At 48.9% G+C, this 15199-nt stretch overlaps 1 protein-coding gene across 1 annotated transcript; it reads right to left on the reverse strand.

Annotated features, from left to right (window-relative positions):
* Window positions 1-2350: 2350 nt before the first annotated feature.
* Window positions 2351-12951, reverse strand: GALNT5 (polypeptide N-acetylgalactosaminyltransferase 5; the record flags this gene model as incomplete). Its single annotated transcript, XM_010012407.1, has 9 exons — window positions 2351-2491; window positions 4520-4681; window positions 5444-5524; window positions 8650-8973; window positions 9174-9291; window positions 9762-9881; window positions 10258-10393; window positions 10847-10966; window positions 12785-12951. Coding segments are annotated over 9 exons (1369 nt in total), but the record flags the coding sequence as incomplete, so codon positions are not given.
* Window positions 12952-15199: the final 2248 nt, after the last annotated feature.

Here is a 15199-nt window from a genome sequence, read left to right on the forward strand (position 1 = left end):
CCGTTGCTGACATGGGGGAGGATGGCAGCACCTGTCCCCAGCATGAGTGGTGGTCCTTCCCACCCGTGGTACCTTCCTCTTCCCTCCATGCTCCCAAAGCCTCTCCATGCCCCCCAAGGTGCGATGCATACCCAGGTGCCATCAGTGGAGATGGTAAAAGGAGCGGGCAGCTCACTGGGTAGAAGGAGACTCCTGTTGCCACTCTGCTGAGTGTGCTGGAAAAAATGCTCTAGTTTCTGGAAGACTAGGCTGACTGGTGCAATCTGAACGCTTCTCAATATTGTACAGCAGCAGGGCCACTGCTCACTGCCAGCAGCCCCGAAGGCACGCTCTGGTCTTTAAGCAAAAGATACCAACATGGAAGTGAGCATTTACACAAACAGGGCATCAGAATGTAAGTGACAAGCCTGGCAATGGGATGTGACCATGACATATGACCATTTGGTGCCTACTTGGTGACAAGTGATTGAATGTCAGCAAACAGAATTTGATGAAATTCATGCTTCTGATAAAAGATGACTGCACAAACAACATCTGTGTCATTTTTCTGATGGTGACTGCAGGCTAGCTGCACTAAAGGAGGGAGAGAAAATCAGGAAGACAGTTGGAATAGGAGCCAACAGGGAAAATCTGTTGGGCCAGTCAACATTTTGGCAGACTCAGCCTGTCAGATGCTGTCAGCATTGATCCACCATGTGAGAGGTAACATGAAAAATCAAAGGAGAGGTACAAGGAGTTTTGTGAATTCAGGTGGAGCCACAGCTGTGGTCAACAGTGGCATAAGAACCAAGCTCAGTGGCTTGTGCTCCTCGCCCCAGCCCAGTGCAGGGCAGCAAGGCAGGAGGAGAAGCATGACTGTTTCCAGCAACACCACATCTGTACAGGGAGCAGCCTCCCACAGCAGGAACTTCCTAATGGAAATGGGGAAGAAATCCAGCCTGGTGTTACACATCCTAGATTTCACTGTCCTATCACAGCAGAATTTAGTCTCCTACCAAGCCTGTCCCTTCAAAAACTGGCAATGCCTTTTGGAGATAAAAAGTTTCACAGGAAGAAAAAAAATTGCCCATGACAGTAAGTTCAGAGGGACTTTTGGTGTGCAGACCCTGGCCATCCTGTGCAGCTCAGGCTGTGCAGCAGCTCATCCCACTGTCTTAACCTCTGCAGTGGTCCCTCTGAAATGCGTGTACACGCATGCACGTGCCTGTGCACACACTTGTGTTCTGCAGCCCTTTTTGAATAAAAGCCCTCACTGAGTTCCTCCATCCCAAGAGCCTGCGGGTAGAAGTTTTGGGTTGTGAGATGTCCTGCCAGAGGTCTCTGCCCTCCCTCCACCACAGTGGGAGGACGCCACAATGGGGAGAGCTGCCCGGCCCATGCTGCTGGCAGGTAAAGCTTCCCTGGGGATGGCCCTGGCAGGAGCAGGGTAAGCCACATTGCTTGGGGCTGCACCGAGTGTCACCAGACTTTGGCACAGGCACCAGTGCAACCCAGTGCCCTGGCCAGCCAGGGGCCAAATGAAGTCCAGTGGTGCTGGGGGATCCGCTAAAGAGCCATTGGGGCTTGGAGGCACAGCTGGCCTCTGCTGCGTGTCACTGGCAAAAAGCAGGATAAACCCCTGGTTTGCCTCCCTGACAGCTCCTCTCACATCCAAGCAAAGCAGGACACCTACATCTTCACTGTGGGTTGTAGGCAAGGCATGCCCCCTGCCTCTTCCACAGCCCCCAGTTTACCTTAGCTGCTGGGCAGCTTATTGACCCACATGTGGCCCCCATTATTAAAAGAAGGCTTTTTCAATAAGCAATCAATTCATCAATTCCTAATGGAACTCTGATACTCATCTGTCGGAGGCAATGGGTCCCACAGGGCAGGATCCTACAGCCAGACCCCACACAGGCATGTCAGATGGATTTTTTTTTAATGTGTTGGTCAATAAACTTCCATTTTCTGTGGAAGAATAAGCAGCCCAGTTTGCTGTTTACAGACTACTGAGCCCTAGAAGTATTTCTGTAGCTTATGCTGTTGTCTGGGGAGAACTGCTGAAGGTTTGTTCACAGTAGGATGGGGGACTTTAGAAAATATTTCCATTTAATAATACAGAAAATTATTTGAGTTTTTGCCAAAGTCTCTCACAGTGAAGGAAAAAACCACCTGTCTGTTTCAGACGTCATTAAACCAGATGTGCTGCTCTTGGTATTCTGATCTCTCAATATGCTGGTTTAAATTACAGATTTCAATTATCATTTGGAAATGAACTTTCAGTTTTGTAATTGCTGTCACAAGCCACACAAATATCCTTGCTGAATTCGCAAGATGAAAACACAGTGTTTCTGGTCCAACTGTGTTCCCTTCAGTCTGCATAGTAATTGCCGAACTGCCACTTTTGATAAGGATTTGCAGAGTTACAGGCATTTACCCTCAGGGCTTTGTGAGAGGGATCCACTTCCAAGCAAGCCGGCTGCTGGAGATGTTCCGAAATGATGTGGTCTGTCTGCAAGGGAGAGACAGAGGGCTTTAGGTAGGCTTAGGCTTTAGGACTCATGTGGCAGCAGCTCTATTTTTCCACTGAGAAACCTTGATTCTTGATGGTGTACCCTTTTTTCACATTTCCCTAATACATAAGATCTCTTTGCTGACTTACAGGGACTTCTGTGTGGGAGCCAAAGCTGGCGCCTGTTGCCAAGCCAGGATCATACCACACCTCCTGTGATTTTCGTTCACTGGGAAGGGGAAGATTAGTTCTCTCACTGTCCGAGCAGTAATTACCATGCAAAGGAAATCACTCCAGATGGTATGTGCTATATAGGGGAACATACAGTAGGAGACTAATTTTCATATTTTGGAGTTTCTTGGCTGGTGAACTCCAAGCACATTTGCTGAATTGAAAAAGATGCTTTTCAATAATTCAGATAATTCAGTGCTAAGTTCAAATGCTGGAGCAGTAAATTGGACTATGAAAGAATGAAGAGTCTGAGTGATCTCCATCCTCTTGCTTTTCACATCTGCTTGGCTTTATCTACTTAACCCACATGGCCAGGAAGACGATGCTTTGCACTTGCGTGCTGCCAAAGCTGAGGACATTTCCACGTCACTGCCTAGCACTGCAGTGTTACGATCAGTGGTTAACACCTAGATGAAATACTCTTGAAATGACACATAAGAGTGTTGTCTGGGAAAAAATTGGATCTTTGTGCATATAGAAAATGCACTTTACATCTTTAATAAGACACAATGACTGTGACATCAGAAGGTAAATCATGCTAATTCCTTCAGTCAGCATCACCAGGCACTGAGCTGCTCCTCAGACTTCCTACTGCTGGCACCAGTAAAGGCTGATGAAATCACACTGACCGAGGCTGCCTGTCCTGGGGAGCATGGTGGTGCCTGTGCCACTGAGTGGCCAGACCCATCGCCTGCCACAGCTGGGAGCATCTGCCCATGCCCAGCCCCCTGCTCTGGCCAGGACCACCAAATACACCCAACTCTCAGCTCAAGGTGAGCTTGGGCTGAAACAGAAGACAAAACGTGCCTGGGCACTGGTACTGCTGGCTGGACTCCTAAGCAGGTGTCAATTTTCACGTATTTTTCACAGAACACCCAAGGTGAGCCTCGGCACTGCAGCATTCTGGCTTTTAAAGTTTTAGTTTTTCAGACTAAAAAGGAATGGAACTTTGCAATATATGATGAGTGTATAATTTAGCTTCATTTTTTTCTTTTTTAAATTAAAAGTATTTCTTTCCTAAAGTATGCCATTTCATAGCATTTTTGACAACTGCTTACACCGGGCTGACTGAGATTCAGTCCTGACTCACTTGCTTTTTTGCAAGTGCAGGCAATGAATGTAAGTATCCATTCTTTTCCTTTTCATAAATGCTTTCTTTTAAAAAGACACTGTAACCTGAACACCAATCAATATCAAGTAATATCAAAGAAAGTGCTATCAATGATTTCTATGTAAAAGAGGGATGTTTTGTTATTGCCATGCCAGAGTGAATCACAGAATCATAAAATCGCAGAATGGTTTGGGTTGGAAACTACCTTAAGATCATCTACTTCCAGTACCCTCAGCCATGGGCAAGGACACCTCCCACTAGACCAGGTTGCTCAAGGTCCCATCCGACCTGGCCTTGAACACTTCCAGGGATGGAGCATTCACACCTTCATTGAGCAGCCTGTTCCAATGTCTCACCACTCTCACAGTAAAGCATTTCTTCCTTGCATGGCCAGTGTCTCCCCAGCCCCCAGGCACCCAGTGTCAGAGCACAAATCACTTGGATATGCAACCCAACAGCAGGGTGTGCATCTCTATCCCCTCGAGGAAAGGCTCTGATGCTGGGGGACCAACACCTAACTCCAGGTGAAAAGAGAAGACTTTGGCAAAGCCAGGACTAGAGAGCCAGGGCTTACTCTGCACCTTGCACTGTGCTGCAGCTGTCCATCAGTTTGCACACCAGCACACTAACCCAAACCAGGAGCCACAGGCCATGGTGTGGGCTGCCCTCGCCAGCACAGCACTTACCAGCTCTGGCTGGAAGGTGGCCAGTGACCCGTGCAGCCACGCCAGGCTGCGGCTTCTGCCCTCACAGTGATGCAGTCCCAGTGCTCCCGCAGTGCCAGTCGGGGTGATGCAGAGGTCTCCATGCTGGATCAGCCTCAGCCAGGTGTAGTTGAACTTCTGGTTCTGGGGGGAGAGACCAGGGAGAGCTGTGAGTCCACCCACCTTCCATCAGCAGGGCTGGCTGCTTGGGGATGGCAACCAGCAGAGGCTCCCCAGCAGATGCTCTCCTCGCCTTCCTCCTGTCCTCACCCAGGACCAGGAGATGAGACCTTTCCTATGGATCTGCAGAGCAAGAAAGCTCAGAACAGCCCTGGTGCAGGCTCTGGGAGTGACTCCTGGCACAACAGCCTTGACCCCAAAGATGACTGTTGTGTGCTCCTCTGCCCTGCCACCTGCCCTGGCTGCACCCCAGCACTGGAATGCAAACAGATAAACCCCTGTACCTGACAGGCCCAACCCTCATGCCAGCATGTGTCAGAGCAGAGAGCAATTAGCAGGGACCTGTTTAAGAAACACTACCTATAGAGGAAGGGAAAGATTGCCCACAGCAGCTGCTTCCCATCTAGCAACAGAGTACAGCTGGATGTTTTGCAGCAGCACGGAAAGCAAAGGCTTTTATTTAAATGTTTCTCCCTATTTTCATGTGCAGCTTCATGGCTTTATCAAACTTTCCTATTCCAATTGAGTTTGCTGGTTCTGGGGTTGTGGGCTGGCTACAGGCTTTGCAGAGAATTCCTGCCCCTCGCTGTCTGCAGGCATCACCTGATCATGTCCCCTATGGTGCTTTAGCTCCCAGGGGGGGGCAGGTCACCACAGAAAGGTACAGGATCTCTACACCATGCACAAAAAATAGTATTACGTACTCAGTATGCAGGGTATCCTTACCTTGTTGTTAACATCACATGCCTCAAAAGCTAAAGTCATGTTTTCCACAGTGATGCATCTTGCCATGGCTTTGTTAACAAGCTGGAAAGTAGAACAAAATGCGAATTCAGACATGAATTCCCAAGAAAGAGGAGAGGCTGCTGTACTGCAGTTAACCTGCTGGATTTGGAGACACTGATTAATACTGTCCACTTAACTAAGCAAAGCAGAGATGATGTGTCATAGTTCTTGGAGAGGTGTGTAAATGCATATCTGGCCTATTACATGTTTTCTACTAAGAAGAACTTGAAACTAGCCCTTACCAGAAACATTCAAGGCTGGATGAAACATGTTCTTTTCTGGGTTTTTTCTGGACATACCTCATGTTCCTGTCATGCAAATCACCAAACAACAGCTCCCAACAGTAAAAACTGCAGAATCCCTTCCCACTGCTACCCTGTGAAGCAGGGTGACACAAGTGCCTGCATTGGTACCACAGCTGACATAAGTGCCTGGTGGTCCCATCCCTGCTCCAGCTGGTCTCCTCCCAGCTGGGGCACAGACCCCACAGCTGGCCCCAGGGAACAACTCCGTCACTGTATGTGATGTGCTTGATGCCTCACCCCAAGGTAAGTCTTCCTGTTTTCCATCCAGGTTGGTTGCCTTGGTACCCACCATCAATGGAGAAATGCAGACGTGGTGCCTCAAAACAGGAACCCTGGCAGGAACATCATCATTAAGCTGTTTGTAACTGAACTGCTGTTACCTTGCACTGGTGTAAAAGAGGATGAGTGAGCACTGCACGCTGGGTAGTGCAGAGCAGATGCTTCCCTGAGTGTGTGTTCAGCCCCCAGCTTGCTGCCAGGGAGTATCAGGCTCTGCTCCCTTGCCTGGCTTCTCTTTGCTCTTTCTCCCTGCAGCCATCCCTCATGGTGAGCCAGCACCTCGTTGCCTGCCTAGTGCCAGCATCCGCACAGAGCTCTGCAAAGGGGCACTTTCCTCATGCTGTTCATATGGCCTGTTCCGAGGTCGCTCAGGAGTACGGGAGGTTATATGGGAAAGCTGAAAACACTGGAATGAGCTCTACCAGCCCACTCCAGTTCCTGGGCTGAAGCCTACCATGAGACTCATGGCCGTGGAAGACTTGGTCAGCTACAGTCTGCAGGCACCAGCACCAGCTCCTCAAATAACCCGACGGGGCTGCTCACATCTCCAAGTCCTTGCAAACATCATTCCTTCACTTTCAGAATTTCTGAAGAACTTATGAATTAATCCCCATAAATAAATAGGCTATTTGGAAAACAGTTCTCAAGTAACTTTGGACAGTATTCAGCACAGCTGGAATTTGCAGAGCTAGCTGAAAAACGGATTTTCTGCCCTATTAAATTTTGAGAATGAAGATAAAAGAGCAATTCAGGTGCCCTGAATCAGGACAAAGCAAGGCAACATCTTGAAAATTTTCACAAACACATCTGACAAAGTGAGGTTTTGGCTCAGGTGATCCATGGTCTAACTGCTTTGCACTGAATTTGACATTAAGTTTTACTGCTCTGATTGAAACAAAAGAGCTGAAAAAGTGACTATTTCTCAATACGTTTTGGGAGGTGTTGATGTTCTCAGACTATTACTGCTAATTCTTCTTAAAAAAAGTCACTTAAGCCAATGTTACACTGAATCCTTCAGTCTAATGCAAACAGTGCTTTCTGAAAAATGCAAGGACACGGACTTTTGGACATACAAGTTTTGGAGCCAGGCAGACAGCCCTCGGGTCCTGCGCTTGCAGCTGCTGTCACACCGAGATGGATGGAAGCGTCCGAATGGATGCACTGGTCATAATCTGCTGAAGTGCCCCAAACCAGCAGTTTCCTACAGCTTTTCTGTGAGAGCTGAGAGGTCACCAGAGGAAGCACAGTATCTCCCCTCATGCTCTCTGCAAAGCTACTCTCTCACGCCTTCATGGCTTGATCATTAAAGCAGCACACTGACTGCAGCCGGCAGAGAGCCTGACCTGATCCCTAGGGATCCCAGTGACTGTGAACCTTCACATTAAGCCCTTGGCCCACAAACAAGCCTGAAACACAGCTGAATGGTTGATTTGCTGTTTCCTGGCTCCCAGAAGGGCTGGTGTAGTAACTGTGCGGCTTGGCAGGGACGGAGGGGACAGGCCGTTCTTGTTCTCACTGTCCCAGCCGTGCCAGACTTGTGGTCACCAGCTCATGGCCACCTCCTCTCAGCAAGTGTTGCTCCTGCCATGGCACTGGCAGACAGCAATGGCTGGGACAGGCAGAAAACCCTTTAGCTTTCATTTCTGGAATCACTGAAATTCTTCTGACAAACCAAGCATCTTACTTTTGTAATTGCCATTATAAGCAGTTTGCAATCAAAGTTGTACCTTTTCTGGGCAGAATATTTGAGGTTTCTGAATGTCCAAAGCAGCAGTTAATATTCTGCTTAGGCTCAAGCCTGGGCCAAATTCAGAAGCCACGTTTTATTCTTGGTTAACTCACTTTTTAATGTTGGTAAAATGACACTGAACACCTGAGAAATAAATAGCTGCACACGGACTTAGTGCCAGAGAGCACCAGGAGTCTCCCAAAGCACAGATGGAGGGATGACAGAGAAATGGAGCCTGACTCACTTACATTTATCAGCCAGCAAGGGGCTTGTGGAAGCAGGACTTCATCCTAAATGGACTTTCAGGTGTTTTCTGCCCACTGAGCCCCCCCTCGAAGCACAGGCTTGTCCTGCGCTGCAGAGATGCCGGGCTCTCCCAAGCTGCAGGCAGCGCAGGGGAAAAGTGGATTTCTGCTGCGCTCTGCTGGCAGCAGAGCACCGGTACAAACCCTGCCTGCACCCGGCCCTGCCTACACTGCCCAGGTGCCCCGGGGCTGCCGGACAAGCCACTTCCCTCTCCTGCGTGGCTAAAACGCTGTGTAGGTAGGGACGATGCTGGCGCCCCGCCCTGGAGCACATCCCTGACCGTGTCTGCCACGCGGGCAGCTCATTTGGGGGTTTGAAGCACTCAAATGGCTCTTTAAAGGGAAACTGTTGCCTAGAATTGTGACCTATTTCTTTATAAAAACACTAGGGAATCTAGACCACCGTGACATAGTAAATATTCAGTAATGTTACCAAATGCCAGGGAAACAACTTGGTGTACCAGGAGTGTCTAGCCAGCCACCAAAAACATGTTTAAAGGAAGGGCAGCAAGTCATCTGGCTACATACCAGACCACTGGCTTTAACCAAGGGAGCTTCCAGGTCTGGGTAGACGTTCTCCAGGTACCACCGGAAACTTTTGCAGTGAAGCTTCTTTCGCAGTTGGATTTGTTGAGTCAGGTCACCAACATCCACGTTTTTTAGGACTAAATGGTAAGCATGGCCATAGAATAACTCTTTGTACTCGTCCAGCCAGACCTCTGCAACGCGGGCCAAGTTCCTCTCCACTGTTCTCACCCGATCTTTTGGGAAGGAATAAGGATTGTCGTTCCTGAAAATGTGCCCAACTCTGGAGCATGGAACAATCTCAATCTCTCCTCCGCACATCCAAACCTGAGAAACAGAGGTTGCTTTGATAGAAACATTTGCAAATATGTGTGCTGGCTTTGTGCAAGCCAGAAGAGAAGCAGAAAACTAAGCAAACTGCCAGGAGAGACAGGGTCTCCAGCATGGGCTGTCCGCAGGGAGACCCTGGCTGAGCCCCATCACCCCAGCCAGGCTGGCAGTGATGCAGGCATCTGACAGTGACGTACCTTGAATGAAATCTCCATATTTTCACCTCCCCAAACATCCAGCCCTGGGTCGTACATTCCTAGCTCAAAAAAGTACTTCCTATTGATGGAAAACAGGCCACCTGCCATGACCGGGCACCTGGGAACAGAGAGGCCACACGGCGTGTCAGCTGGTCAGGAGTGCCTGTCCCCTTCCCCTTGCCTTGATGAGGGAACCATCGAGATGTGGGCTACTAAATGCTGGGGGACAGTACCTGAGCCTACACTTACAGAGACAGCAAGGACCACCCAATCAGTCACTTTGCTGATTCTATGATATCTGGGTGGCTTTACCCAGCCTATAAAACATAATGGGACATGGAAGGGAAAAATGCAATGGTGCATTCCCCCACACCCAGCGGCACTGGCAAAATGCCAGCAGTGCCACATGAGATGAGAAAGGCTTGGTGGGCTTTGCCCATGTCTGCTGATGTGACTGCCCACAGTGAACCATTGCCTCTGCTGTCCTTGCAGGCAGAGGAAGAACATTTGGCATTGAAGGAGCCTTTATCGTTATTAACAAAGGAACAGGTTGGACCACAAAGCTCTTACATTTGCTTTTTTTTTTACCTTATTATATCGGTTTCCTTGATTTTATTTTTCTCGATGACCTCTTGTGGAATCTGCCTCCATCCAAAATTCATTGGCCAAGTAAAAACCCCACGCTGAAAGTTGTCCACGGTCATGTAACTAAACAGAGAAAAGATTGGGATGACTAATTCTGAGTCACATTCCTGATTGAAATGTCACCCTTAATGAGTGAAGATGAGTATCTGTACATAATTTAAAAGAGGATTTTAACAAATTTCATCAGTAATCCTCTTCATGTACTAGAAGTCATGAAAAAGGGAAAAGGTGTGTGGGATAAATGAAGGGGCCAAGTCCACTGTTCATAAATTCTGGTATACAGCAACATGACATATCCCTTGTGAGATGCTACTGAAGGCCAGTTAGGAGGTCTGGACATGCATCTTCCTGTAATTAGTATGTTGGTGGTCCCAGTAAGAGGTTTCATTCAAACCACTAGCATGGATTTTAGGTATCCCAAGGCCACAAGCCACCTTACCTCATGTCCTTGTCGCTGATGACCTCAATGACAGGGCAGGCAACCTTGGTCCGGCTCAGACGGACCCTCTCCAGCAGTGGTTCTAGCCACCCTACATTGCACTCCACATGTGAGTCCAGGAATGTCAGGATGGCACCTGTGGCAGAGGCCAGGGTAGGATCAGGCCCCGGATGCCCCTTCCCTGTTCCCATCCCATGACAGCTGCACATCCTGCAGGCTCACGGTAGTGACGATGGTGTCATGATGGAGCCATGGCTCCCAGAAACCCTCCCAGCCATAGCCCAGAGCACATTTCTGCTGCTCAGCATGGTCAGCAGAGTGAAGTGGGATGGCTCCCAGCAGAAATGACTGTTACAGTGCCAACACAGCCTGGCCTCGGAAGGCAGTGGAGGCAGGGCTGGAGATCCCAACTGTGGCTTCCTAGGGCTGTGCTGAGGTGCTGGACAAGACCACTTGTCAGACCCTTGTACTTTACAAGCCAAAGAGATGCCACTAGCTCACTGGGAGACGACTAAAACTTGGTGCTGGAGATGGCTTATTGGCACCTGTGGGGGTTCCAGCCATGACTGTAAAATGGCTTTCATCCTACCTTTGGCGATCTCCGCTCCTGCCAGTCTGGCCCGTATTAGACCATGCCTCTCCCTGAGATGGAGAATCTTCACTTTTGGGAACCGTGACATGTATTTGTCCAGCTTCTCCTTGAGGTACTCTGCAGGGAAGGAGGAGAGGGTAAGGTTGACTTACCAACTCCGCGCCCACTTCCAAGGTGAAAAGCAGTGGGCAGAATGTCCCTGGAAGCATCTCCAGACATACCAGTGTCCTCTGGTCTGGGGTGTGAACATCTGGGCAGAGCTGCAGGGCTTCTGGTGTCACAGACTTAGCCTGCTCTCCAGTGAAACTCCCAGCCACATCAGTGCCAGCAGGTTTCAGATGGAGTTTAAAAATCTCTTCTGGAGACGTGTGTCCCCGGTACTCTGTGATGGGCATGCTGCTTGGTCCTGGGGGCTCACCATGGGCTGTCACTTGCTTTGGATCTGCCCTTCCAAAGGATGGGCTGCAGGTGCTGGTATCATCTCCCGCTTCCTGCATGGCAGGCACCCGCTTGGCTTCAGCACAAACCCAGTGGATTCAGAAAAGGCAGAGCCATACCCAGTGCTGGGCAAGTGTAGTGACTCACTGCACACGGAAGACAAGGACAGTGGAGAGCAGCAAGTGCAGCAGTGGAGAGCAGCAAAGGGTTTTGGTGACAGGCCATGAGGAAAACCTCAGTGGCATCACTTGGGTAGTTCATGATCCAAACCAGGTATTGAGCTGTTGTCCAAAGACTCAAAAATTATTTCTTTTTTTAATTCATTGCACTATAATTGCAATTAAAATCTGGTTCTAAATATTTTTCCTTTGCCTATTTTTTTTTTTATGGTCTACATATTTCTTGATAGCAAGCACAATATTTAAAGATTTTCTCTGGGTTTAAACTGCACAAGGATTTGCTGTGACACATCTCTACTTCTCAGGCAGCTTTAGTCATGGTTTCCTGTGGCTGTGGAGGCAGCTGGTGGTGAACTCTCAGGAATAAGAGGGTGTGAGGAAGTTGGTGAGAAAAGCGCTTTGTTTGGAGCCAGCCACCACCCACTTACAGAGTTTGGTCTGTAGGGAGGACCCCCTATCTCCATCATAGATGGGCTTTATAAATGCTCTCTGTTGTTTTTTTTCCAGGAGAATATAACTGTTTGCATTTCAAAAACCAGTTAAAAGCTTTGAGAGGCTTCAAAGGTGAAACATCTGTGGACACGTTTGCTGTAGGTTATTGCTGCTACTACGCGGATTACAGCAATGCCAAGCACAGAAGAACCAGCAGCTGGAAAATTACATTATTCCTACATTTTCAAGGGCTTAAGTCAGCAGAGAGCTAAAGCATTACAAAGCAGAGGTTCAGTATAATCTGAAATGCCTGAGTATGCATGCAAAGCTGCTGTGCATGTGCAGATGCCTGTCTCACCACTGCTTTTATTGCAACTATCCCATTCTCTGAGCAACCAGGGAAGTGCATCACTGAAAACATGGGGCACTCATCTGGAAGGTGAACAGAGAAGGTCGACAGCATCTTTCTGAACACACAAGTCCTTGACCCAGGATGCCCCGAAGATGGTGCTCCTGGACTGCAGTGCTTCCACCAGTCTCCTCCACACGTGCAAAGCAGTGCATGTGTGTAAACCTAGTGATGCACAGCTGTAAACGTAGCAGCTGTTCAGGTGAGTGGACTAGGATGGGAGAGACATGAATGATGAAGTCTGGCAGAGTGCTGGGCAAGAGCTGCAGCTTGATCCACCACAGCCACCCCCAGTGCCCATCTGGCCTTTGACACCCCTCATCTGAAAAGAACAGTGCAGGCTGGGGATGCACTTCAATACATCGAAAGGAGAAAATGTAATTTCTCTCTACTATTCAGAATTGAATTACAGAGAACAAATTGCATTTTGGCCTCAAGTTATATTAGTTTCATAAGGGCAGAAGCAGCTTCACCCACCTTTAGTGCTGAAGTCGTCCACCAAAATGACTTCTTCAATCAGGTGTGGAGGAGACCTGCTAAGGACACTGTGAACTGAGCGGAGGAGGGTGGACCACACTTCATCCACAAAGCACATGATGATGCTGGTGTTTGGGAGGTCATCATGAACCCACTGCTCAGAGCACCTACAATAGCAACACAGGCTCACAGGTGATGGCCATTTGCACTCCTGAAAGTCTCCAGGATTACTGTTTTCTGGGAAAACACTCAGGGAGGGGGGAGATGCCAAATGTGAAATACAGAGGCAATGCCCTGCAACAGGATTTTGTTGGGAGAGGGAGCTGAGGGCTGAGCAGGGAGAACTCCACACACAGTCCCATGGGACCCCTCTTGTGGGCAGCCCCATGGGACAGAATGTGCTCACTCCTTTCTAACAGGGACCTCTTTTAAGTCCCTACCTGCAGGTGACAATGTCTCCTCTCAATAAGCAAATGGTTGAAAGGCCTCAAAAGCGATCCCAGCTCTGCACCACTGGTCTTGGGGACTCCTGCATGAAAAGGATCCTGGTATGCTCTGAGTCCCACAGGACTTGGCATCCCGGGCTGCTCGAGATAGCCCCACTGGATGAAAAGAATTGGTGTTATGTTCAAAACGCAGAGAAACGGCCATTTATTTCCATGAAAGGCTACTCAGCACAGCAACTTGTCAAACAAGCAGACAGCGAGAAAGAGTCGCCCAGTCCAACTGCTGTACATCACTCAGGGCATTGTGGATGAAGGGAAAACACTCAAGAGTAAAAATTTTATGTACGGTGGTACCCGCAGGTCTGCTCCCTGATTACCCTGTATCTCACACCCTGATCACCCATGCCGTCCCCGGGACACCCTAGCTGGCTGTGCCGAGCCCGCGTGCAGCACCTGCTCCCCTCACAGCCAGCAATACACATTGGTGGGTCTGAGGAGTGATGAAATTTCTCCTGTGCCCACGGGTTTGTCATTTTATTCTGCAACAGCCAAAGCCTCAATGTCTTCAGTCAGGCCTGTGTCTTCAGTGTTTGAACAAAAGGTCAGTGAGCAGCTTTTCTCATCTTCCATTTGCAAGTCGAGCACTGCTGTGCTATGTGCCTTGGGGAGCACAGCTCCCCAAGATCTGCTATCTCCAAGTGGATCTCTAAGCCTGCAGAATGCCTGGCAGAGCACTCCTCTCCCCCAGACTGCTCCTCTCCCCAAGACTAACAGTTTATCCCAGAATATCCATGAATTGCTGGGTCTTCCTTTCTCTCTCTTGTGAATGAGCTGAAGGCTGACAGCAGGTTTCTCTCTCTTCCAGAGCAGACCTCTGCAGGCAGGATAGGTACCAGCCTATCTGTAGATGCAGACAATGTCTCAGTGATGAATCAAAACCACTGTTCATTCTGCTGTCAACAACAGAGAGAAAATGGACGGGTACATGGGAGCGTATAAAAACTGACTTCTTTTTCTTCCGTCTCAGTGAACAGTCCCTCAGGTTTGGCTAGTGCTGGCTTGGATGCTGACATACAGCTCAGACCATGTGGTGTTTTGAAGAAAATTCAGAGGCATTTCAGGGCTTCACAGCTAATCAGAAGTGCTCTGGTAAGTGAAAATATCCCCAGAATTACTCTCTGTTGCAATCATTGGGACATGCTTTTCCTTCTCCTTCTGTAGCCTGGCTCACCTCAGACAGCAATCAAGGCTAGCTCAGCCAGGAGGCGATGTGCTGTTTCATCATGGTTTGGTTGGAAACCTTAAAGGTGTTGGCCCATGGTGATGGGACCCCTCTGCAGCACAGGGTTGCAGGTGGTTTGGGCATGCTGGCAGGACTCCCAGGGTCAATGGAGAGAAGGCAGGGGCTGAACCAGGGAGGTTACTTGCAAGAAGGAGACAGGACAACAAAGGACAGCTAAACTAGGAGAAAAGAGATGAATTGTAGTTGCTCCTACAGCGAACCCAAGGAGGCAGCTTGTGGTGGGAGGAGGGAACAAGCTCACAGATAAGGTGACAGCTGCTGAACACAACAGCTTTCATTGCACGGAGAGAGGGATGTGAGAACAGCTGAGAAAACGCAGCTGAGACCCAAGCTATGAAGTCTACATTCAGTCGGGCAGACCTGCTATGAGGACATCTCTCTTTAGTCCCTTCATTTGCAGCAAACAGGTCATTGGCCAAAGCCTGCACGTAGCCTTGGCAGCTGGAAAGCGCTCATGTGAGGGCAATGGGGAACCTCAAATGGAGGAACATCTTTTTCCCTCTTCTTGCCTAAAAAAGTATGATTCTGAGGCAGAAAGCACTGGGTTTGTTATTGCTGGCCCCCAGCTAAAGATATTTCACTATGTACTGTGTGAATCTGGGCTCTGTTTCTTTGCTAGCTATACACATATATGTACATACCTATATATTTTTTTATATATGTATA

This window comes from Nestor notabilis, unplaced genomic scaffold (genome assembly GCF_000696875.1).
Source record: "Nestor notabilis isolate BGI_N333 unplaced genomic scaffold, ASM69687v1 scaffold36513, whole genome shotgun sequence".
NCBI lineage: Eukaryota > Metazoa > Chordata > Aves > Psittaciformes > Psittacidae > Nestor > Nestor notabilis.